Source organism: Ictalurus punctatus, chromosome 11 (assembly GCF_001660625.3).
Source record: "Ictalurus punctatus breed USDA103 chromosome 11, Coco_2.0, whole genome shotgun sequence".
NCBI lineage: Eukaryota > Metazoa > Chordata > Actinopteri > Siluriformes > Ictaluridae > Ictalurus > Ictalurus punctatus.
Genome location: NC_030426.2, coordinates 12,898,912 through 12,925,832, shown reverse-complemented (window position 1 = coordinate 12,925,832; position 26,921 = coordinate 12,898,912). Strand labels below are relative to the sequence as shown.

Sequence of the window (26,921 nt, the reverse complement as noted above, 5' to 3'; positions counted from 1 at the left end):
TGTGAAAGAATGTGATTGCTTTTGATATATTATTAATTACACTAATGCACAGTGCACATTATGGAGTTGGATGTGCCACTACATTTTTACTTTGAAAAAGGCTGGTTATTCTGAGTTCATACTGTACAGTATGTAAAACAATGGTTATAATAACTCAGATGCTTTCAAATCAAAATATGTGAAAAGGTGACATTTACAGGCTGAAAGATGCATTCAGACAGCATAAAATTGTCACTGTCCTCTCTCAAAACATTTACATGTACAGCATTTAGCACTTATCCAGAGCGACTTACTGAAGTGCTTTACAGTCTCTATAAAAACATCCAAAAACATGCAAGCACAAATAGGTCAGTGTTAACCCTGTTAGAGAGGAGATAATATAATTTTTTTTCCCCTTATTTTTTAATTATGATGAGGTTGGTGTTCAGTCTTTGTTTGAAGACAGCCAAAAGAAATCCCTTGATTATGGTGGCCCCCAAAAGCCAACACAATACAAATGGAAAGATGTGCTGCAAAATGACAAAACACTTTCATGAAAATGACAAAATATACAGTGGCATTTTAGAAACACACTGCAAATTCATAGATGCAATGCAAATTTAGCAAACACATATCTGCTCTGGAAGTGCATAGAACCTTCTGCACAGTATCACAATATCATTGCATAAATAGTAGCAGCTTAACCAGTTAAACCAGTTCAAATCAGAGGCTTAGCCCAACCTGTTCCAGTATAACAATGCCCCTGTCAAAGGGAAGTCCATGAGGACATGGTTGGTGTGGAAGAACTTGAGTGGCCTGCACAGAGCCTTGACCTCAACACCAATGAACACCTTTTGGATGAACTGTAATGCCAACTGCACATGAAGCTTCCTCACCTGACATCAGTGCCTGACTTCACTAATGCTCTTGTGGCTGAATGGGCAGAAATTCCCACAAATCTCCAAACTCTACTGGAAAGTCTTCCCAGAAGGGAGTAGAGGCTGTTGCAGTAGCAAAGGTTGGACCAACTTTGGAATAGAACGCTCAGCAAGCACATATGGGTATGATTGTCAGGTGTCCACATATTTTTGGCCACACAGTGTAGTTATCAATCATATCAATTTGATATACAGTGCTGTAAAAAAGTATTTGCCCCATCCTGATTTCTTCTGATTTTGTGTATATTTAGACATAAATATACACAAAAACAGAAGAAATAAATTACATACTTTTTCACAGCATTGTACGTTACAGTAATTCACTGACTAAAAGAAAATTGTATTCTTTTTCATGTGGATGTTGGTTGCTTTAAATTTGAATGTGTGGATGGTTCCATCACATTAAAAGTAAGAAGGTTCTGTCTCCTGCCAGTGTCCTCTGGAAACCCTTCTATTGTGCTGTGGCTGGATCTGCATTTAAGAACTGTACTACAAATTCATAGCTGAATCTGCATGTCGATTCATTAATTCATTTATCTTCAGTAAGCACTTTATACTGGTCAGGGTCGCAGTGGATCCAGAGCCTATCCCGGAAACAATGGGCAAGAGGTGGAGGGCACCATGCATACTAATCCACAAATATCTAGGGGCAATTTAGTGAAACCAATCCACCTGATATCATGTTTATGGAAGGTGGGAGGAAACCAGCAAACACAGAGTACATCCACGCAAAAAAAAAAAAAATGCAAAAAAAACCAAAACAACCTCACAGTTAGTAACCTGAGCTCAGAGGACCCAGGTTTTTGCATTGCATATATGCATTTGCAGGGAATTCCTAAAATTTACAAGTACAAAAGTACAAAGTACAAATTCCTACACAAGTTGTGATTTTTATGAAAGTGTTCTGCAGTGCATCTTTCAGTTTGTAGTGCATTTTGTCAGGCACCATAATCAAAACATAGTGGAGAAAATATGAAATGGTACAAATATTGATTTCATTGTCCACTCAGCTACATGTTTCTGTGAGTAACCGTGATTGTTGTAAAATAGTGACAATACCTTATATTAGCTAATATTACCACTTCATTCCCTAAAAAAAAACACATCACACCAGGTCTGGTTTTTGAAAAAAATACGAGAGGTGAAAGGGTTTATACTGGTCTTCATCAAAGATGCTGAGGTTCTTCTTTTGGCTCAGCATGTACTGAAACCGCTTCAGCAGTTGGTCTGCGATCTGTCAGAGCACTTTCATCATAAAGAGAGAGAAATGATGGGAGGCACTTGAGATGTCACAATACCAAACATCTAGTAGTCGGTACCGATTCCACCAAAAGTACACGATACTCGATACCAAAAAAAAAAAAAACCTCTCCTGGTGGACATCCTCCTCTGGCTGATACTGGCAAAAAGAGAGAGGGAGATATTTTAGTTATTAAACATAATGTTTGACTATGACTAATAAAACAATAGAGGCTACAAGTCCTAAGGTACACTCTTAAACACACACACCTTATACTCTGAATGCAAGCATTAGTTTAAATTCAGTGATACGGTGGCATGCCAAAAAGATTTATTAAACCCATTAACATTTCAATAATTGTTAGTGACATTAAGGTACATTTTGCTGGCAGGACACGGGCTGAATGGCGATGCATGGTGGCCCATTAGGAGGTAGTTTATAGCATTGCAATGTGTTAGCGTTGTTAACAAATAATTGGCTATCGCAAACATTACATGGAGCATATTCTTTGGTTTTAGCTGGTTTCATGGCCACAATGCCAGCTGCCTCAAACAAAGATAATATAATGCCTGTCATTCAGGATAAGGATTAGAAGTTTTACACTTTGTATATGATGTTAATATGACGTGAAACTCACTCACCTGGAATTCTTTGAAGAGATCGGGTGCCTGTCTTTCAGGTGCTTCCCCAAATTCGAGGTGTTTCCTCGCTTTGTTTGAAATGAACGATGGCATCGGTTGCATACCGGCTTCAGAGCATCAATTATATGTTTGTTGTCATCTGCCTCGAATGTGAAGTATTTCCATATTCGACTCTTATCACCTTTCGAGAGTTAAACTTGTCGCCGTCTTCTTTTTCCTGTGTGCTTGTAGGCATTATTCTTCTTCTTTAGCACTTGTGGATCGACTAAAACACTTGCGCGTATTTGCTGCCCCCATCAGTTCCGGAAGAATTGCAACCTTGGTACCTTCATTACCAATGGTACCAATGCTACTGCAGAAAAACAAGTACCGTCACATTTTAAGAATGTTGGTACCGACTTTGTACTGAAGTATCAGTTCTTGTGACATCCCTAGAAGGCACATGGCGGGAAGCTGCACAAGAAGCTGAAGAGTAACTTGAACACGGTGTCTCTTTCTTGGTATAGTTCTCCCAGAGATCCAGAGTTAGCCTGCTAGGTTGTTTAGCATGTTTAGCATCTATTTGCTGTTTGTTCTATCTTGATTAGCTTGGTGGATATGAGTTAGGTGCAGATGATGCTCTACTGAATGCTGTGTGTACACACAAAGGGTTTGTCTATTTGCTCTGGTCACTGTGTGGTACTGTGTATGTGACTTGTTTGTGTGGCTGAAATATCCTTAAGTAAATATTGCAAAAACCTGCAGAACCTGAATGCAGGAGAAGTTTTTTTGTATTATTTATTCAAGGACCTTGTTTTTTTGTTTGGCTGTGCGTATGTTTCTTTTATGAGTTCCACATTTAGTTCCAGTGTGCCATTTACATACTCTGTACTTTTGACTCTTGCTCCTGGTTCTAAAGGAAAACTCTACCCTGAAACACAAATATGTTTATATTGAAATATATCTGATGTGCTTAGCTATTCTAGTGCTAACTTGTTTGTAGGTGCTGTATTTCCTGTGAGATGTGTGCTGCTGTGATGTCACAGGGGACATTTCTAGCACAAAGATGTTTAATAAGAGAAAAAAATGAATCAATCTTAAACATAAGGGATGAACTAAAAACAAAAGTCCAAGATATTCTTTTCTCACTCAAAATATTCCAGCAACAGACTCATAGTTCCACAATTCAGTGCAGCAGCTGGAATTGGCTAGTGAGCAATTTAAATGTGACAATCACAATGGCATTGGCAGCGGTATTTAGTATGAAAGCCAAGTCTTTGGAACCTTATCTGTTTGAACAGACTGTACAGATGAGGAGGTGAGAGAGCTGAGGAGAATAAAGCACTAAAGTGCTGCTGCATCAGTCTTTTTAGGTAGAGATGAAATAAGTGGTGGACACATGGTGGCTTAATGGTTAACACGTTCACCTCACACCTCCAGGATTGGGGGTTTGATTCCCGCCGCTGCCCTGTGTGTGCAGAGTTTGCACGTTTTCCTCGTACTCCGTTTTTCTCCCCCAGTCCAAAGGCATGCATGGTAGGCTGATTGGCATGTCCAAAGTGTCCAAAGTGTCCGTAGTGTATGAATGGGTGCGTGAATGTGTATGTGATTGTGCTCTGCGATGGATTGACACCACGTCCAGGGTGTACCCCGCCTTGTGCCTCATGATCCCTGGGATAGGCTCTAGGTTCCCCGTGACAGTGAAGGATAAGCAGTATAGAAAATAGATGGATGGATGGAAAAAGGGCTAAATCTCCCTGGCGCCACCATCGGTGGGTTGTTCAAAAGCATTGCAAGTAATGTAGAAAGCATCATTTTGTGCAGCTGAAGATCACGGTAATTATAAAGATTAGTATGCAATTCATTTAGAGTGGATTTTTCATTTAAACATCCACATGAACATGCTGTTCATGCTTTACAGTGGCACCACACCAATACAACCATACACTACTTACACTATGTCACATTACATTTCAGTGTGCAGGTGTTTATGGACTCTCCTATGTCTCGTTATTTAAACGGCAACTCCAAACCAGACAACTGACACTATCCATTATGTCCTCCTGGATGCAATATCACAACAACACAAGATATGTCTCTTTGAGTGCACAGTCAAATGTACGACAACTCCTCAAACTCACAATAAGTAGAGCATGAGATAAGGAAAACTTAATGTTAGGCTCTGTGCATATATATTTAAAAAAAGAAAAGAAATGTTGGAGATTGTGAGCCAGCACAACGTTGACTACCTCTTTGATGAAATGTGTGTGTGTCATGCTCATAAAATCTCCCCCTCATTTCTTCTTCAGCTTCTACTGCGCTAAATTTGGCAAGCACCTTCATTTTTCATTACCCATTGAGTACTTACATAATATCTAGCGAAGGTTCTTTTTCTCCTTTTGTCTCGTTCCTTCTCTGTGTTGACGAGCCAAAATGGAAGTCTTATCTTAGACCCATCCAAACCCTGTGAAATTTAGTTAAGTTTTAATTGTTCTAGGTAAAAGTGGATTTAATTCAAATGTATTACAACAACCATGAACATGCATGCCTTAAAATGAGCCTGTGAAAAATGGAGATAGTCTCTAAAAAATGGCTGTAATTCCTAAACGTTTAATGCAATATTTTTTGTTAAACCCCATGAATTAAAGCTAAAAATCTACACTTCGATTATATCATGATTTTTTCATTTCAAAATCCTTTGTGGTGGTGTACAGAGGCAAAATTATGACAATTCTGTCACTGTCCATATAATTATTGACTTGACTGTATATCCCGCTCATGCATCATTTTCTAACCCTTGGTGAAAATTCCAGCCCTGTGGAATGATCATAAATACAAATGACTCTTCTTCTGCTGAATATTAACACGCAAACATACACACACACACACACACACACACACACACACACACACACACACACACACACACACACACACACACTAAAGTGCTCTGAAATATAGCACTTTTTCTCAATTCACTTAAGAAAAGTGTTTTACATATGTATCACAACCTATTGAAATGGATATTATAAATGAAACACTTATGGAAAAATTACATACACTTCACATGTGATTTTGTGAGTGAAATGCAATCATATGTGGAAAACATGGGAAGGTACATTTCACCATGTTATGTTAAGTAAATACACATGTCATCATGTGAACACAGAATTATATATGAAGAATAAAACTACATGGCTGCTATGCAAAAAATAAATAAACCATGCGAGAAAATCACCTGTGGAAAAATAAAAACATGTATGAAGTCCACATGTGAAACATAACACATAAAGTGTCTAAAAAGCACAGGTGTAAAGTCCACGCTTTTTTTGTGATTATTCACATGTGAAGTTTGTGGGAATTTTCTGAAAGCATTTCGGGGGGAAAATGTGTTATAGAAACATGCATGCAGAAACATCTAGAAATCAAATATATATAAAACAATAGCTTGATGGGAGCGAAAATGCAATGAAATATTTTTTTGCCAGACCTCAAATTTTCAATCTGAGCATTTTCTCTGACTGACTGACTGATCCCCACTGTTGAAGTGTGTGTGCCCAGGAGCCACTTGAGACACCGGGTGGTGGGATAGAACTAAGATGTGACCCAGCAAAACAAAGAAGAGGCGTGAAGAACTCTGCCAGCACATTTTGCATTGCAGATTAAAGACAATAAAGTGTATCGACATCTGTTCAAATTACAAGAGCACAAAAAAATGTGTAGCTATGAGTGTGCTTTCTGGTGATTATGCATATGTAAATGAAAACCATTTTACAGGCTTTCAATAAATTCTGATGGCGTCAGGCATGCAAGTGTGCAAAATATGAAATGTAAACCATAAAACCATAGCTATCATTTAGAGAAACTGTCTCATTACTTGTACACTGTCTTAATTCAGGGAAATGTTCTTGTTATTGTGATTGAATAAATTGATTTATTTTCCTTCAAGTGGCAGAAACGGGCTTCCATAGCCTGTTGGTTGAATAATTGGAAAGCTAGATTGTGTAAAATGAAGATGAATATCCAGCAAAAGAGATTTGTTGGAATATGGGTAAGGAAGAATTAGTATTCCTCAGATGCTTCTTAAGGCAGACTGTGGCCTGGCAAAAAGCTTGGCTTGTCTAGTGTTGTTTGTAGTCCAAGAGATATAAAAGAAATGAAAAGAAATAAATATGTGTGAGTGAAAACTTATGGTACGTTACATAAAGAAATATGGGGTGCCTGGAGTATGTTGGATCAAAATAGAATTTCCGACTTGACTAAAGGACCGTCATCATAGTCAGACTTTTAGCAAGAAATTGGTGATGGTAAGTCACACTTTCTCAGTGAACTTCACACTAACAGAAACTGGCCATCTGTACAAGTGTGCATGTGTGTGTATGTGTTCTCTGCCCTTGCGCTGACATATGAAGGCTGATTTATGTGTTTGTCCTTTCTAGTTCTATATAGTGAATCTGGCTGCCGTAGAGCAATCCTTAATAAGGGTGCTTTGAAAAAAAAGATCGATGTGTAGGTTAGATGTAGGTGGAGATGCAGCATGAGCAATGCTGCAGTGCCAGACATAACGAATGAGTGAAAACAGTGACTAAAAAAATCATTAACTAAACAGGACTCACAAGACTTTTAATGCAATTAAGAAAGCAACCTATATGACCCGTGCTTCCTTTCTGACTCATTGCATCCATGTACACTTTTGCTTCCCAGTGAATCACACACACACACACACACACACACACACACACACACACACACACAGAGGAGATGCATTAGAATAGCTGGTTTTAATGAATAAGCTATTTTTCAACAGGTACTTTTTGGGGAGCGTAACATAAAATATGTGGCAAAAAGTTATATAGTTATATGACCATCACACCCATATGTGGTTTTTGAACATCCCCTTCCAGATTTAGGTCTCCCTTTGCTGTTATAATAACCTCCACCCTTCTGGGAAGGCTTTCCACTAGAATTTGGAGCATAGCTGGTGGGGTTTATGCTCATTCAGCCCAAGAGCATTAGTGAGGTCAGGCTTTGATGTCAAGTAAGGAGGCCTGGTGTGCAGTCAGTGTTACAGTTCATCTCAAAGATGTTCATTGGGGTTGAGGTCAGGGCTGTGTGCAGGCCACTCGAGTTCTTCCACTCTAGCCTTGGCAAACCATGTTTTCATGGAGCTCGCTTTGTGCACAGGGACACTGTCATGCTGGAACAGGTTTGGGCCTCTTAGTTCCAGTGAAGGGAATTTGTAATGCTACAGCGTACAAAGACATCCTATATAATTGTGTACTTTCAGGATTGTGGCAAAGGTTTAGGGAAAACTCAACATGGGTGTGATGGTCAGGTGGCCACATACTTTTGGCCACATAGTGTTGATAATAGTATATAGTGTAGATAATTTCTACTATGCTACTACTGTAGGTAATAGCTACATATGGTGTACATATGAACAAGAAATAATTTTGGGATTTGGACAATCATCAAGGGTGCAAATGAGCAAGTACAACACCACCCTACTAATCCTTTATTTAAAAGTCAAGAAAATCTTTTTTCTTGGTGAAACAAATCTTTACACCTGTCCTATAAGTAGTAAAGTATGGTAACTGAATTTGTGCTGCAATCCTACCTACAGCCTTTGCGGCTCATCAGTTTCACCAAGCAGCGGTGGATGAGCAATGAAACATCTTCAAGAAGTCCAGTTACTTAGTAGACCTGAATGACTGAAATCTTACACACACATACAAAAGCTTGTACTTCTCTCCTTCAGAACTCTCAGAGTAAAAACATACCTGAAAACATTGATTATATTTTGCTTTTGCGTTTCTCCACTTTTTTTCACATTATGCAGACAGGTTCAGTAACTCTGAAAGGACTAATAATGCATGTGTGTCCGTTTCTATGTGAAAGAGAGCGAGGACATTAGCAAAGAGATGAACACACAGATGGTGCTGTAAGCCTCACAGGCACACTCTACATGGTACTTTTCCACCTTCCTCCCACACCAGAATCTATCTCTCATGCATGCAAACTCTCTCACACACTCACATTCGTTCCTGTTCTCCTCCACACAAATACACACCCCAGAATGTTTATTTCTCTAGAGAATAGTACACCACAACCAATTAAACACAGAGTCGCTTCAGGCACCATAATGGATGACTCTGATTCTCCTAATTCTGACACACAAGGCCATTTCCTTCTTATTAGAACATTTTTTATTTCCCTTTATTCATATTTAATTCCAAATATTTTAAGCATATCTCATGTCACACAACAGAGCCACCAATCTGAGAGAGAAAAAGCACTCAACAGTGTCACCAGTAACCAGTCGCACAACTAAGGGTCCAGAATATCGCTTAACTATTATTATCCATCCTTCTATACCGCTTTATCCTCTTCAGGGTCACGGGGAAACCTGGAGCCTATCCCAGGGAGCATCGGGCACGAGGTGGGGGACACCCTGGACAGGGTGCCAATCCATCGCAGGGCACAATCACATACACAATCACACACCCATTCATACACTACGGACACTTTGGACATGCCAATCAGCCTACGATGCATGTCTTTGGACTGGGAGAGGAAACTGGAGTACCCAGAGGAAAGCCCTGCAGCACAGGAACATGCAAACTCCGCACACACAGTTCCACGAATTTGGAATTGAACCCCTGACCCTGGAGATGTAAGACGAAGTGGCTTAATGGTTTGCGTGTTTGCCTCACACCTCTGGGGTTGGAGGTTCGATGCCTTGTGTGTGTACGGAGCTTGCATGTTCTCCCCATGCTTCGGGGGTTTACTCCAGGTACTCAGGTTTCCTCCCCAAGTCCAAAGACATGCACTGTAGGATGATTGGCATCACTAAATTGTCTGGAGTGTGTGTGCAAGTGTGCACTGTGGTGGGCACTCTGTCCAGGGTGTCCTTCGCTTGTGCCCAGAGTCCCCTGGAATAGGCTGGATGGATTAGTATTATTGATGATATTGGTGTTATGATTTTTATTTATTTATTTATTGTTATTATTTTTAAAAAACTGACTAACAAATAGCTGAATCAAACTATTTCTTTTTATTTAGATATACAGATATAGAACTAGTTAAAAACATAAATGTAAAAATTAAAAATATTTATCTATGTTATAATTTAGAGAGTAATGTAAAAATCAGGTTTTTCATGTTTTTCCTAGCACACCTGATTCAGCTCATGAGAGGACTGGTAATCAGTTCATCAACTGGCTTACTGGTGTGTTTATTACATGATTTATCATGTGCATTCTTATAATTTCTCATAATAACTTTCTCTTTCATTTTTTCAGCAATTTATTTTTCATATTTATTTACTTTTTATAATCAGCACAGTTAATGAGCTTCTGTTAATGAACGTGTTCAATCTAAGACCTGATAGATGAGCTCTACTGTGTCATTAGCGGTTATCAGCTTCCTTCATTAGCATTAGTTCTGTTTGTCAGGTAAATATACTGCATGAAAATGTCAGTAAATATATGAATTCCAACTTTTGTTATGAATTTTCTTCCAAACTTATTAATGTTAAAGTAGTGTTAAGTGGAACTGTTTAGCAGCACTTGTAAAAAAAAAAAAAAAAAAAAAAAGCCATCTGGTGTGTTAATCTTGGCTAGTTAGCATGTTAGCCAACAGCTAGAAAGTGACAAATACATCTATATCTACCAGTGTCACTTATTTAGGTTAGTTAGCTAGTTAATTTAGATGTAAAGAATGGCAACTAAATAATGAGTAATTTGAAAAAATCCAGTGGCTTCAGTGGCATGGTAAGTGGCACTGTAATGCACTAGTTATGCTGTGTTTATGCAGAATTACATACTGCATTTGTCTTTTTTAAGTCTATTATTTATTTTATCTCACATCTCCTTTTTACCTTTAAACATGTATAAATCAAATCAAATTCATCCAACAACTGGATGCTGTATTGTGGCAGTTTAGCCGGCTGAATAAGAAGCACTGCATGCAGCAACAAAACAGATACATGAATGGTTTGTATTCTATTACATTCTGTAATTGCCAACTGCTTTTTCTGGAACTCCTGTCCCTTGGTGGCACATAGCACTGCTGTACATCTTACCAAGAGTTTTGGCTTTTAGTTGCCTCTTTAGATCCTTCATTAGAGTATTCTTATTTTTAGGGCAATTACATATTACAGAAGAACTTCCTGTAATTCGAAATGGTTTCAGGCAATCTGCAGCAGTCTGGCGTCCATAACAGCTACTTGGTTTACATAAAACTTCTGGCATGGACAGAATAGTTTAATTATAATCTTGGTGTCTTGAGGGTAATATATGCAGCCTATTTGCTGTTGGATGTAATTTTCTTTTTAAGGAACAAGGATTAGATGTTGATGGTCCTGAACATTCACTAGTTTCTCTTAAGCAGGAATGGTGTTTACTTTGCCTTGCTGTCAAGCTGTCATCTACATAAAACCTGTATAACTGCATGTCTCATTTGCTGCTGCTAATTGTTAACTGTGAGGCATTTATGTTATCTTCAGCCCTGTTGCCGAAAATGCACAATGCCTTCATGTTTTAACTTTGTTCCAGCTCACTACACACCTGATCCAGGTAAACAAATGGAACTTGGATTAGCTGGCTCAGGTGTGCCAGGAGCTCAAATAGACAACTGTGGACTGACTGGATGCCCTTGAGAGCTAAACTGAGAACCTCTCATTTATGTTTTCCACACCGACACAGAAGAATGCCTGAGAGAAAAGGCATGATTCTGTGGAGGGGGGAGAAGATTCTTGAGTTAGGAGCTAAAGCGTGTGGTTTTTTAAGAACCACACGCAAATAGATGGGCATGTCGATAGCAGACAAGAGAGTGTATCTTGCTGCGGCTTTTTTCAAAATTTGCGATGTGATTTGAGGAGCTTTTATTTTTGCAGAAAACTACTTGGAGTGTTTAAATTGCAATTCCACTAAATAGTTTTGCACAGTCTTTTGCAGTCATTTTTATTGGTAAATGAGAACTTTTACTGTACTCCTGTACTCATGTTCGACGCACGTGAATCAAAGAGGGCTTTGACGGAATGCGTGTTGTGATGACATCACATGGCGCATTGTAATGACATCACATGACACATCTTGGCCCAAAATCTGTGGAAAATCTGCGATAATTTTGAAAAAATTGCAAGCTCCTCCAAATATTGCGGCGTTTCCTTGAATATGCATTAATTTCTGTGATCACAAAATAGCAAAATCCTGGAGGGACTGATTATATTCTTTAAACTCGTTGGTTTTGGGGCCATATGAGACTTCTCAGATTTGAAAACTTTATAGCTAATCATTTAAAAAAAAATTATTTTCCATTTCAAGGGAAATATAAATTAAATCTACAGTAGCAGACAGAACAAATCAGTGTGTAAAGTGCGTTCTTCTCTCCAGTCCTCTCTATCTCTCTCTCTCATTGTGTATTTGTGTTATCACGGCTTAGCCACTGAAGCAGTTTTGTTTCCTCTCCCTCTTTAGATCAGCAAGCAGCAGCTTCAGACCACCAAGGATCGCTTTGAATCTTTCCTCAAAGGAGACACTCAGATTGTGGCAGATGAGGCCTTCATCAATGCAGTTCAGAGCTACTATGAGGTACAGTACAGACAGAATCCACCATTTTGTTTCTGTTTTGCAGTGCTAATTGATTAGTATACTTTTCAATTTTTATATTTCTTTCACTGTAGTGTGGTAGTAAAAATACATCCTGTGGTATTAGTATGGTAATAAAATGTGGTAGATGTTTTAATCTAAAACAGTGTTTTATTATAGCCCTTTACTGGCAACTTAGATGGACTAAGATAATGCTCCAGTGCAAGAGGATATACAGTATTATTATTTTTTTAAGACAGCCTTTGGACATTTTATAATACTATAAAACATTTCATAGTGTTATTATGTTGGAATTGCATTTCATTTTGTTATCTCATAGCAGCAAATGCTTGGATAATGACATGTCATTGTATAAGAAAATTAACATTGAGGTGACAGCTCTAAACAGCTCTCATGGGACACAAATGACTCTTTTTAGCTTGTATGCATGCATTAACTCACAGACACACAAACACAGTGAGGAAATTTGTATGCTAATGGTTTCACTCATAAAGTATTGTTGATGTAAGGTCACAATGTCATTATGTCATTTTCTGGTGTTGCTATGGTTTGGGCTACTGCAGTTGCTAATTAGCTTGTGCTGATAAATGCAATGCAGAATTATAGACTGAGTACCTAAGACCAAGATTCTGGGATTATGTTCCAGTCCTTGCTGAATGATGAAGGTTCTGCATCATCTTTTTGTGAACATTGTTATTATAGGGCTTGAAACCTTCTTCTTCTTTTTCTTCTTCTTTTGTTTCATTTTTTTCAGCCCCAAAAACCATTCAGCTCCACCCACTTATATTTTTATATAATTAGCATAATATGCCAAACCTACTTTTGTGAACTAGTCCTAAGATTCATGGTATATCGTCAAAAATCATGGCCACCATCAGCCAATCAGTTTTCACCAGGCATTCAACAACGTTAGCATTGACCTACTGTCACAAAATTTATGTTCTAGTGTATATGCACTAGAACTGGCCACTAGGGGCACTTTCTTGATGCATTTAAAGTGAAAGGGCTTTCTAGAGTGAATTGAATCATTAAGATAAAGTTGTTGCAGTAAAATACAACCAGAAACCTTTGGTCTTTTTGTAACACAGTAGGTGTAGGATGTAGAGCTGAAGCCTTATCAACACCCTGAACTCTACTGGTGATGGACTCACTGTTGTCTGAGCTTAGACACACACACACACACACACCAGTTACACACACCAGTTACACACACTGCGATCAGGACAGATCGGCCATCACTTCACAGCCTCATTGAATGTGTGTGTGTGTGTGTGTGTGTGTGTGTGTGTGTGTGTGTGTGTGTGTGTGTGTGCGTCAGTGCTAGCACAGTGTTAACATGCAAACCATTTGGCTTTTGTGACCGGTGTCAGAAAGCAACAAGAGTAATGATACAAATGCTTTGATAGATTTTGATGCTATTACTAGTAATCTATCTCATATTAGTTATCAATCAAACATTCCATCATGATCTGTATATCAAACTTGTATTAACAGGGTGACGTTTCAACCCAGTTCCTTGGTTACCTTCATCCAGAAACAGTTAATTTTCATTAAAGTAGTTTGTAACTATATGCACAGATAGAACGAGGCATGTGGCAAATCAGCATTTGGATTGATACCAGACAGCAATTTAGAGCCCAATCCGTCTTCCTGAATACAGCAGTGGAGACTGACTTTTAAAGTAGGGAAAAGCAGCTGACAGCTCTAGCAGACCTTCCTCACTGTGGAAAAACCCAACATAAATCACATTTCACTCTCAAGTCCATATAACTCAATTTGAGACATGGGCAGGAGACAGTGTGTGTGTGTGTGTGTGTGTGGTTTAGGGGAGGGGAAGGGGGGTGGGTTCCGGATGTTAGTCAGACCCTTTAAACCTCACTCGACTGCCACTGCAGCAAGCGCGGAGACCAAATCACACTTTTTTTTCTCTCTGCCTATTTTCAGAAGGGAAAGAGAGACTAAATAATTCAGAGAACAAAATAGATGGAGAATGGTGGAGAATTTGTGGCTTTATGAATGCAACATTTCTGCTTTCACTAGCCCCATCATTTCAAAGCTGTGAAATTTTGAAGTTTCAATTTCTTCCTATGGCTGTAAAGATCTTGCTATAATTATTTCAATATATTACTACAGACGCAGGCAAATCCATCATATTGTAGAATATTGAACCAAAGTTAAGAGACACGATTTTCTCAAGCATATTGCAGTTGGATTTGTTATTGATTTAAATCATTATGTAGATTACACACTGACTTCCAGAGAAGCAGTGCTCAAATGGTCTTTTAAGTGCAAGAAAATAATTCTATGACACTCGATTTTGCAAGGTTTTGCTGTAAGTTTTCCACAACTAAACCTATTTTCTTCTTATACCCTCAGTACGTCATGTGATTAACATGCAAACAATAAGATTGGAGGGCTCTAACATGTCAGGCGTTCAGCATATGTTACTCTTCAAAAAGTCCTCGTTCATTCCATACCTTTTAAATTTTGTTGAAATACTAATAACCTCTATGACCAATGATTTTGGAAATGTAGCTATTTGACAGATATCAGCTGATTTGGTCACCTTTCTAAATGTTGTACAATCGTTCCTCATGGCCCCATTTAGTGCCAAAGAGTTATTATTACACCTAGTGGTCAAAAATGGAAAATACAACAAGGACTATTAGAGGCCCATTGGGGTAGAAATCACACCTTGAATGTTTTCATTGGAGGAGGAGCAGACAACAGGACAATTAATGAATTCCCAGGGTTGGGATTTTTATTTATATATATATATATATATATATATATATATATATATATATATATATATATATATATATATATATATAAACCAAATTGTACTAATTTAAAAATACTCTATGACTGCCAAGATTATGTTTTATAGCATTATAAATTTACACAAAGGCAAAGTGTAAATGCAGATAGTGTATCTATGATGTACAGAACCATTTCTATTGTAAGATATATTGCAAAGATTGAGAGAGGAAAAGGGGATTGTGGAGTTTATAATGTCCGAAAAATGTGTGTCCTTTCCAGTGCCTGATGATTTTATGGCCAGTTTAGGGGATTTTGTGTGTTTTGTGTGTTTTTGGAGATGGAGATGGAGTTGGGCTGGAAATTTTGCTGAAACCTGACAGCCCTAGTTAATGTTGTTAGCACTTCTTTGTGTGCCTCACACACAGCGACAGAAATACACCTTTTGTATCAAACACAGTTGAACAAAGGTATGTGTAAAACCACTGAAAACGAGCTGCTAGACTGTGTGCTGGATGAGTGTATGTTTTCAAATCTCAATTGCCTATTGCAAGGTCGCTATAAACATTCATGAGACAGTAGCTTATAGCATAAGTGTGATAGATTCTTGATTTGTTTATTAATGTCGTCCTGCCCCACCAAAATCTATGGCCAGGAGCCACTGATAGTGCTACTGTTAGAATTATATAATACTATTACTGCTACTATTATGGTGAGACTGTTTAATACAGAATATGTAATCAGGGTTGTTTCTATATACTATGAGCGGATACAGGATTTTTCAGGGGTGGGGTGGTCTAAGTAGGATGTTACTTAGGGCCCCTGAAGATTTATAGTTAATATTTATCCATGTATCAGCCTCTTCGGACCTCTCTGATGAGTCTAGGCATTTGGGAGCACTTGCACTGTTCATGAACTGTTCACAAACAGAAGGTGATGGCTTTCAAAAGTTATTAGTTCAAGCAGAATTTTTTTTTCTTTTTCTGTATATCAGCTCTCATGCTATTTCACCTGGTCTACAATCTACCAGAATCAAATGCGACACTACATATTTCTGTTTTCAAGATGTCACTATACAAAGTATTTTCAGTATTTTGAAACTACAAAAAATACAGTACATGAAAGTATTTTAATTCAAGTTGTATCAAATTACATTTCCATTTGTGGTGAGATACCTTATTAAAGAATACATTAAAGAGTTTTCTTGGGACATGTGACTCCTAGGTGTTTCTGAAGAGCGATCGTGTGGCTAAGATGGTCCAGACGGGAGGTTTTTCCGCTGTGGACTGCCGTGAAGTGTTCAAGCGTCACATTGAGAAGCGCGTCCGCAGCCTGCCTGAGATTGACGGCTTGAGTAAAGAGACGGTCCTGAGTTCCTGGATGGCCAAGTTTGATACCATCTACCGCGGGGATGAGGATCCACGCAAGGCTCAGCAGCGCATGACTGCTAGTGCCGCATCCGAGCTGATCCTCAGCAAAGACCAGCTCTATGAGATGTTCCAGCAGATCCTTGGCATCAAGAAATTTGAGCACCAGCTGCTGTATCAGGCCTGTCAGGTGAGTGTACTGTTAGAGAAACAGTATAGTGACAGGGAAGTGTTAGGTCAGTTGTACTGTGCATCATGCAAGCATCCATAAAGAGATTTCGGGCTTTTGACATTGACATTTGATTTATTTTGTATTGTATAAAGAATAAAGAAAACAAGTTCTCCATATATGCAAGGAAAACATGCTGGGTATTCTCAGGACAGGGACACCACATAAATATAGACTTAAGTATGTAGTTCAGGGGTGGACAAATCATAAATTTATTAACTAGCCCAATAGATCAATGTACTTGTCAATGCATATTGACTAAAAGTCTGTGTTTGCCCAGTCCCATGTTTTGGTTGGGGGAAATCCAATTAGTTATACGTTAACTAACATAATTTACCTCAAAAGTTTGACAGGAATACAGACTGTATAAAAAAGAGCACTTGATTCCCTGGGAGGGAAATTTTATTTAGTCTTTATTATAGACTTTATCCTCTGCACTGTACTGGAATCTGTTCAGAATCTGTTCAAAATCTAAGTTTAGTCATTGTTTCTAAATCACTTTCTTGTCCTGATTCTGTAAATATTGTTTTGCATCAGTTTAAGTAATATGCATAGTAAAAAATGTCCTTACCACAGCGAGACTTTCTCTGTTCACATGCAACAAGTGAAGGAATTTGGAAAAGTGTAGTGCGTGCCACAGCATCAAGAAACTGAGAAAAATATGAACCCTTTGGGAAGTGTTACGTTCAAGCATACAGAATGAAAAGTTTGTTTTGCAAAAGTATGTAGGACATAGTTTTTTCGTTCTCTGTTGGATGAGTGAAGAAAAAAAACACTGTTTACTGATATATCACCAGCTTACTGAACCTGCTTGTCCACCGAGCAACTGTGAATGAAAAATGAGTAACCTGAATACATAATCTTCTTGTCCTGAGTGCTGTGCTTGCGGTTTGTCTACCCCGGTGAATATACACTATAGTGATATACAACAGTAACAGAACATAGTTTATACTTCATAATTCATTGATATTGCCCATACCACATTTTACAGCATTTAAAATGAGATCTGTTAATAAAAAGTGTTAATATATTCTTCTGTGGTTTTGATTAGAAGCCTTGTCAAATGGTCATGAAACATGAAGCCCAGACAAATTTCAATTAACGGCGTAATGCATTTGAGCACACTTTTCTTAAAATATCAGTCAATTGCAATGGAAATGCTCAGCCTTTTAAAAAATTTGTTGCGTCAGCTAGAAGATCAGGTGGAACCTTTTGCAGTTGCCCAAAGGGATCCACACTGGATATGTTTTCATCCTTAGATCCTTGAAGCATGAAACAATCCAGACGTCTATTTTTGTCTTCCATCGGGCAAAGCAGGCAGACATCAGGGATGAGTCAGAGGCTTAGCTGTCACCATCACTCTGCCAGTTAGTGACAGCAAAAGCATTTTGCATCATAAAACTATAACGACTGCACTATAGAGAAAAATTCTCTGTGTTGAATTAAGGAAGTCTGCTTTCTTTCTGAAACTCGGTACGGTGTCCTGTCTGCTAAGACATACTTATAATGTCAGCTATTCACTACAATGGTGGGTAAAAATCAATCTATGTACATGACCCCACTGTTAAACTAAGCACCGTTTAACCTGTTAAACTTGGTTTAGTCAGTAGCTTGCCTCTGTCACACATTATACTAACATCGCTCAAAATAATTAAAACACATCAAATATGTCTGTGATGCATACATCAAACTGTGCTCTACACATCAAACCAAGCTTGTTTACTTTTTGTGAGCGGAAAACAGCTCACTCACTCTCGTTTTTTTCCTCGCTCCTATGTTGGTCTCAAGGCCATGCGTAGGAGGATTTTTCTCTCTGCCAGCCAATAGACGACTCATACACCACCTGGAGTGTATTTAATGAAAGCACAATCACATGTAATTGGCAGAAATTGTCTGGCACTACGCACACACAGCAAGAGCAACTGCGCTGATGCCTGCCCCCTCACACGCTAACACACACATTCACATCATCACAAATAAAACAAGTGGTCCATCATCTTACATTAACAAGCTCTTCATCCAACACAGAGAGAGAGAGAGAGAGAGAGAGAGAGAGAGAGAGAGAGAGAGAGAGAGAGATATGCTGGAGCCAAGTTTTGTATTACTGTTGACTCTGCACATTTTGGTACTGAATATTCCAAGATGCACCCTTGGTAAGCCACCGCATCAGGGAAACAGTAGTGTATAACGATGATGACCTACATGTGCAGTTAATGAGACCACCAAGACACAAAACACAAAACACCTCTTGCTGATCCTGCAGATCTGTATGGCATTTATTACTAAGATGTATTATGCAACTACTGACCAAGCAGAATACCTTTTACATGAGATTTGGTAATGAATTAATGTTTGGCATTAATTGGCAGCTTAAAATGCTTAATTGACATTCTGAAGTTCCTTTGTCAAAGTTTTTTTTAAGTATGAAAAGAATGACACGATGAATGAAAAGAATGTAATTCAGTTATTTAGCCCTTAAGGTTTCAGCGTATTATTCAAATACACATCCTAAATCATATTATTAACTATTATGAATTATTTAGTCGCTACAGCAAAATGAATAGTAAAGGTATGTAGTTAGGCCGCACAGTGGCTCAGTGTATAAGGTCCCCAGTTCAATCACGTGCTCGGGTTACAGTCTATGTGGAGTTTTTCATGTTCTTCACGTGTCCATGTGAGGTTCCTCCAACTTGTACCAGAAACCTGAATGTAGGTGGATTGGATACTCTAAATTGCTCCTAGGTGTGAATGTGTGCATGGTGCCCTGCAGTGGACCAGCATCCCGTCCAGGGTGTATTCCCACCTTATTCCCAATGTTCCTAAGAAGAAACCAGGATAAAGTGACATTACTGAAAATGAATGAATAAATACAGTGGTGCTTGAAACTTTGTAAACTCTTCAGCATTTTCTGATGTGCAGCTGATGTGCAGGACTAATCAACAGTTACTGAAAGCGTTTATTTGCAGTTATTGCTGCATGATGGGGGTCACACCAGATACTGAAAGCAAAGGTTCACAGTCCTGGATTATTCTGGATCATCTTCTGTACACTGTCTGATATAATACAGCACTGTTTTGATTGATCCACTATACCCTGCAGCTGATGATATATGTAGTATTGTGCAAATGTCTGAGGCACAGGGGGAAAAAAAATGAAATAAAAAAAGGTTTATAAATATAAACGAAACAAACTCTAAAGAGTAGTAAACAGTATATAAAAAAAGAAGGAAATCAATACTTGCTGTGACAACTCTATCTTTAAAACTTCATCAGTCCTCTTAGGAACGTTGTTAAACAGTTTTATACAGAAAGCAGTAGGTAGGTTGTTCTAAGAACTTGCCAATTCTTCTGCAGGCTTGTTATCTTTATAATCATCAGTGTTTTATATACTTACAAAGTTTTTATCTAAAACAGGAATGTATGCTACATTCCTTAACAATGTACATCTTATTACATCTTCAACCTCTGTCAACATCTTTTCTACTGATTGTCTAATACAAAAGACAAAATATACATCTAATATATATATATAGTCGGGGGGCACGGTGGCTTAGCTTTTAGCTCTTTGCCTCTCACCTGCAGGGTTGAGGGTTCTATTCCTGCCTCCGCTTTGTGTGTGCGGAGCTTGCATGTTCTCCCCGTGCTTTGGGGGTTTCCTCTGGGTAGTCTGGTTCCTCCCTGAGTCCAAAGACATGCGTCATAGCCTCATTGGCATATCTAAATTGTCCATAGTGTGTGAATGTGTGTGCGATTGTGCTTTGCAGTGGGTTGGCACACCGTCCATGGTGTCCCTTGCCTTGTGCCCTGAATCCCCTGAGATAGGCTTCAGGCTCCTCTTAACCCTGTGGTGGATAAGCGTTACAAAAAATGGATGGATGGATATACACAAAGCAGCCACTTTATTAGGAAAACCCATACACCTGCTCATTAATGCAATTATCCAATCAGCGAATCATGTGGCACTAGTGCAATGCATAAAATCATGCAAATACTGGTCAGTTAATGTTCATCAAACATCAAAATGTGGGGAAAATGTATGCCCATCTGGCACCAATATACATCCCACGGTCAAAGTGACTGAGATCACATTTTCTCCCCCATTCTAAGTTTTGATGTGAACATTAGCTGAAGCTCTTGACCAAGCTTATCTGCTTGGTTTTATACATTGCACTGCTGCAATATGATATAATTAGCCTGATTGTATAATGGCTGGATAGTAGCATGTATGTGCAGGTGTACAGGGGTTCCTAATAAAGTGGACAGTGAGTTTGTATATTAAAAAAGAAAAGAGTTTTGCAATCTCTTCTAACTCCAGTTGTTATTGATATATCTTTTAAAACACTGTCAGGTTTTAAGAGAGCATTACATCTTGGCAGAATAGTGTGTAAATGGTTGATTCACACTTATCTCCCTGTTGTTATGAATATTTCCCCTCAAGATCCGCTTTGCAACTCACTTCCCTCTGCCGCGCTCTTGTGCTGATTGAATTAGTTAACGACCATCAACAGAGCATGAGAGCAATGAATACGTCAGTCTCTTGCTGTACGTGAAGAGGCATTAGGAAAGTGTGTGCCAGCACTGAATCCAGGATGCACATGTTATGAAAAACACTCACTATCCCTTTAGGAGTATGAGGGAACTGCTGAGCTGCTTAAGAACATGTTTACACATTAATGTTGCTGAGGATTAATAACTCGAGAAAGTCAGGATGGTACAAGTGTGTGTGTCTGTGTGTGTGTGTGTGAATCTTCTGATTCCCCAGAAAGAGGATCAACGTGATGGACAGGAGAAATGTCTGTGAGTGTGTTTGTGCAAGTGAGAAATGCTGGGAAGATTCGATGTAGACCTGGTATAAGAGAGAAAAAAGAGAGTGGCTTTGTGCAGCTGGTGGCTGGAGCTAATTACGTGCTCCACTAACCAACAGTTCAGAGAGGACCACAGGGTTACGGCACACACACACACACACACACACACACACACACACACACACACACACACACACACACACACACACACACACACACATTGTTAGGATTCTTCCCTATAGTGTAGCAGCTCTGTGAATCTGTCAGTGATTTACTATAGATTGGGTACTATTGTAGCTACAACACACTTAATTATTAATGTGGGAGCCATTATAGACTTCTGGGACCCATCTATCTGTCCATAGCCCTCTGTCTATCTTTCTCTTTGTCTTGATCCATTTATTTCGGTTTCACCTCCTTGCACTGATCTGTCTCTCTTTCTCTCTATATCTACCTCACCCACCTCAATTCAGAAATATGTCAGATACTGGTTATGAAAGAGAGATCAAGCAGATTTTCAGCCTGTCACCACAGCACACAGTGACAGCCAAAAATGGACAGGTTGAAAACATCATGCCTTGTTAAAGGTACCATTTCATCCATACATTTGCCTTCTAGTACCAAAAAAAACAGATCTCTGTTCAGCTATCTACAGTAGGTAGCAATTTAATGTTGCTTACTTAATCCCTGTATAAGTAACATATTTAAAAATCATTAGCTAACTTAATAATTTCCCAAATGCAACCAACGCAGTGTGCTGGGATTTAATTTTTCAAGGCAATTCCTCAATTTAATTTCAATGCTGCGAGACTGTCGCAGCTTCTGGGTTTCTTTTTCACACTGGGAGTAAACACCCCCGCCTTAAAGCGCCTGCCTAACCACAACTTTTGTGTTGTGCAATTACACAAAGCAGTTAGGCTATTTCAGATTCTTGGGGAGTTCAAGTGGGAGGCAGTGTTTTTAATCTTGTTATTACAGATACACTGTTGTTGTTGTTTTTCTAGAACCCTCACAGGTGACAGTACTTCACAAAAACACAACATTACCTGTCCACCTGTGTGTCAGATTCTGGAAATGAAGAAAAGTTACAGTAACTCACTGCTCCTTTGAGATATCATGTATCTGGTTTTCTGGGGCGGCTGTGGCGCAGGTAGTAGAGCTGGTTGTTCACTAATTGTAGGGTTGGCGGTTTGATTCCCTGTCTTGCCCAAGTGTCCTTGGGCAAGACACTGAACCCCAAGTTGCTCCCGATGGCAAGTTAGCGCCTTGCATGGCAGCTCTGCTACCATTGGTGTGTGAGTGTGAGTGTGTGAGTGTGTGTGTGAATGGGTGAATGAGACACAGTGTAAAGCGCTTTGGATAAAAGCGCTATATAAGTGCGACATTTAGGATGTAAGCAAAGCATTAGATGCCTGATCAGCTATAATGTGGCTCATACTGTATGTTTCCAGTTTGAGACTATATTAAGATATAAGAATTGCCATATGTCACCAGATGCAACCACCTGTGACAGCTTCCCTCTCTTTCTCTTGCACACCGAGGCATTTCTGCTAGAGAGTCAGACAAGTAGGTGGGAAAAAAAAAGAATTTTCTCCTAGTGAGAGTCACAGAGATAGAGAGAGACAGCAGTTTTTGTGAACTGTTGTCTCTTTCCTCACATTTACAACTGCTGTCAGCAAATCTAGATCTGTGCATCCATTATTAATGCATAGGAGCCTTGCCGCTCTCCATTACCATGTGGCTATAACTGCCAGGAGCTCCCTCTGGTGACAGTCAGCTACTGTACCAGCTTACTTCTACTAAAGTAGTGAGGCATACAGTCAGACTCAGCATAGAGATGCCTCTGTACTGATGCCCATTGCAACCTAGGTTCCCTTAGGCCTTTCAGATATTCACTGATTTTATAAATTGTTCCAGGACTAGGAGCTAAAACATCAAGCTTCAAGCTTCAGGCATGCTATGAGTATAGTACCAGCTTTAATAAACTTATTTTTACAAACCAATATACAGAAATGAAAAAGGCAGAAAAAACGTTATAATGAAGTTTGCGTTTATGTCAGTGCGTATAGGTCTATAGCATGGCCTGGCTTCACCGTTCTTGGATTATCTCCATAGAAACAGCAGCTGGGTCTATGAATTGAGCAAGACAAGTGACGGCTCCTTCAGGTACACTACAGGAGCCATGCTGCAGAACTTCAGCCCGCCATCCCGCTGCACTGCAGGCCACCTGCCAGAGCACTGAGCAAGTGGGAAAATCATGCCAGTCATGTGCAAACAAAATGGAGTCATGCCATGCGCAGAGAGAAAGTGGATTATTTTTTTCACCTGTAACTTAATTAAGTCACAGTGTAGCCACTTATGAATTGGCATTTAAAAAAATATGCCAATATGAGTTTCACGTCATGACCTGGTGCTCTTTTTTAAAGTCTAGATGTCACATGGTTGGTAGACTAGTAAAGCTGTTTATGATTTTGAGGATACCGTTGGTGTTTTGCCATTTAAAATGTTCTAACTCCATCTGCAGACCCTGGTTTACGTGCATTACTTGACCTAAAAATGTAAGGCACTCAAGGTTACAGGCAGAGTTTGATACACTATCTCTTTACTCATGTTACAAGATTACAGAAATAGATTTCACATTAAGGCAGAGACGTAATGTTTTGCCACAAGTGATGTTCCTGTTTAGCAGAGCCCCACCACCCACTCACTGACAGCACTGTCCTTTTCCTTCGCTGGAGCATTAGCCACACACACACACACACACAGAGCCTCACAGGGTTCCCGTGAATGCCGTGCCATGTTTAATTAGAGCAGAGCCCCAGGAGAGCAGGCCACAGAGGGCGGGCTCTGGGGACACGACTGTGTTCTGCCGCTGGTGATGGGGTATCCCGCTCCACAGTGACAGTTGCCACATCACTGGTTGCTGCGGTGCTGTAGTCCATCGATGCTGCGTGGGTGAGAGCAAGACAGTGACATGCACAGGAAGTGGCAGCTGACTGGGCAGGAGGGATGTACTAGATAATAAAACGTGCACGTAAATTCAGTTCGAAAGTAGTTACATGATGATGCACACACATACACACATACTCCCGTTTTCCTTACGTGCAAATCTACATACTATGCATATGGATACACACATAAAGAGTCAACAATGAAAGGAGAGGATGACTATATCACTATAATTATCACTATTTGCAACACTACTATAACAGCATGAGCTAATGCGGTAACAATTTGGAAACTTTTCATTTAGGTCAGAAGAAAATAAAAGCATCCAAGCAGGAATTAGCAAGATTTATCCACTTCAGGAAAGTTAATAGGATTCAAATTCCAGACCATGGGGTGCTGGGATATGTGCGCAGTGCACTAAGCACAGATGGTGTTAAATGATATTGTTGAATGTTTCATTACGCTAAATGATTAAGGTTCAATAATAAGATGAAACTTATTTGGCTCCAGCAGCGTTTTTGATGATCTCAGTATTTCTTCCGGTCTTTCTAGTTGCTTGTATGCAGAAATTGTGCTGAAATAATGCACTGATGCTAAATTTCCAAAAATTCTATATCACATCTGATTGCTTAAAGAACATCTGCAGTGAACTTAATAATCTCAGGAATCATAATTCTGTTTGAAATGGGCTATCAAAATATAATTTATTTAAAAAGGCACTCTGTTTTAGAGAAGCGCTATACAATTACGTTTTATTTTGAGGACTGTGTAGTGTACAGGAAACTGATCAGTAGTTTTGGAGTTTTTGAAAATGGTCTTTGTTCAAGAATCTGGGGAAACAGTGGGGGAGGACCTACAGCCAAGTGCTCTCAATGTATCTTCATCAGACCTGCTGCCATTTTTTAATTCATAACACTCCGGTTTAATCAGCTGACCTAATTAGAAATTAAACTCTGTAATTGCCTTTTGACCCTTTTATCTCTTTCCGAAAACAGCAGACCTGATGTCTCGTGTTTAAGAATGAAGGGTGACCTTTGATGACCCCATTTGTGTTATAAATGGATGTGAAAACGTATCAGAATAGATTGATGCACACTGAGGCAACAAGAATTATTCAGTGTGTGTGTGTGTGTGTGTGTGTGTGTGTGTGTGTGTGTGTGTGTGTGTGATTTATAGTTGGATAATCTGGATGAACAGGCCGCTCAGATCAGGAGGGAGTTGGATGGGCGTCTGCAGATGGCTGATCAGATTGCCAGGGTGAGTTTCATTTATGGATCAGTCCATAATCACACACCTTAGTTACACATTTATCTGCCTGCACTCTAAATCTGAAAATTACTTTAATTTATGATGTGGAGCATACTATGGTAGTTAATTTTTATATTGTATCACATTAACTGACGATAGCATATCACTTTCAGTGGCCTATGTATAAAATTGCTTTGAAATTTTTATACTGACATCACTTCTATTTCTCAATGCATGTTTATGTTAGACACAATCTGTTTTGTCTGTATGTTATCCTAGCTACAGAAACACCATGCACTGTAAATCTTAATATTTGAATGCTATTTACATTTGTTCTTTCAAATTTTAAGGATTTTGCAAAGTCTTATTCTTGCTTACAGTGCTTTGTATCCAGAGATCGTTAAACTGACAGGCTTGGGGTTTTCTTTTCAACAGGCAGGCAAGTTTCCTAAGTTTGTGTCAAAGGAGATGGAGGCCATGTACATCGAGGAGCTGAAGTCATCTGTAAACCAGCTAATGGCTAACCTTGAGAGCATGCCTGTGTCCAAGGGAGGAGAGTTCAAACTTCAGAAACTAAAAAGAGGACACAACACATCCATCATCGACATGGGCCAGGAGGATGAGAACCAGCTCTCCAAGTCAGATGTGGTTCTCTCCTTTACACTAGAGGTACAGGATGATGATATTGTGAAAGCCTTGCAGTGTATTTCCCAAGCTTAAACCAATACTTAACTTATGTCTATATTTAGGTTTCAGAGATATCAAATCCTCGGAGAACAATGCAGAGTATGAATTTTCTAGTTTATTTTAAAATATCTCCTTACACAAAGGCGAATGTTAAATGTACAGTTACATGATTTCATCATCAGATTAGATATTAGTTTTAGATTATTGTTTTTGGTATTTTTGGTCTCTGATGTCCACTCTTGCTTATTTTAATTCTTTAGTTTAGTTGTGTGTTTCTGTTGTTCATCAAAAGTACTGGGTTACGTTTCAAATTGCATTTGATACTGCATTCTGAGGACATACATTGCATATATGGCTATACTCTCAGTAAAAAGGATACTAAACTGTCACTGGGGTGGTGCCCTTGAATATGCATCTGGAAATGTGGATATACTGTATTTTTAAAAGGTTTTCATGTACATAATCAGACTATAAATTACTATATAGAAA

General features: G+C 39.0%; 1 protein-coding gene across 13 annotated transcripts in view; it reads left to right on the top strand.

The window, feature by feature from the left end:
* cadpsb (Ca2+-dependent activator protein for secretion b) overlaps positions 1-26,921 on the top strand; it is an 84,219-nt gene that overhangs the window by 9,332 nt on the left and 47,966 nt on the right. For all 13 annotated transcript variants that reach the window (XM_053683786.1, XM_053683780.1, XM_053683779.1 and 10 more), the window contains exons 2-5: positions 12,257-12,370; positions 16,373-16,705; positions 25,674-25,754; positions 26,181-26,414. In XM_053683786.1, coding sequence (XP_053539761.1) covers positions 12,257-12,370; positions 16,373-16,705; positions 25,674-25,754; positions 26,181-26,414 — 762 coding nt within the window. The remainder of the gene's footprint in view (positions 1-12,256; positions 12,371-16,372; positions 16,706-25,673; positions 25,755-26,180; positions 26,415-26,921) is intronic.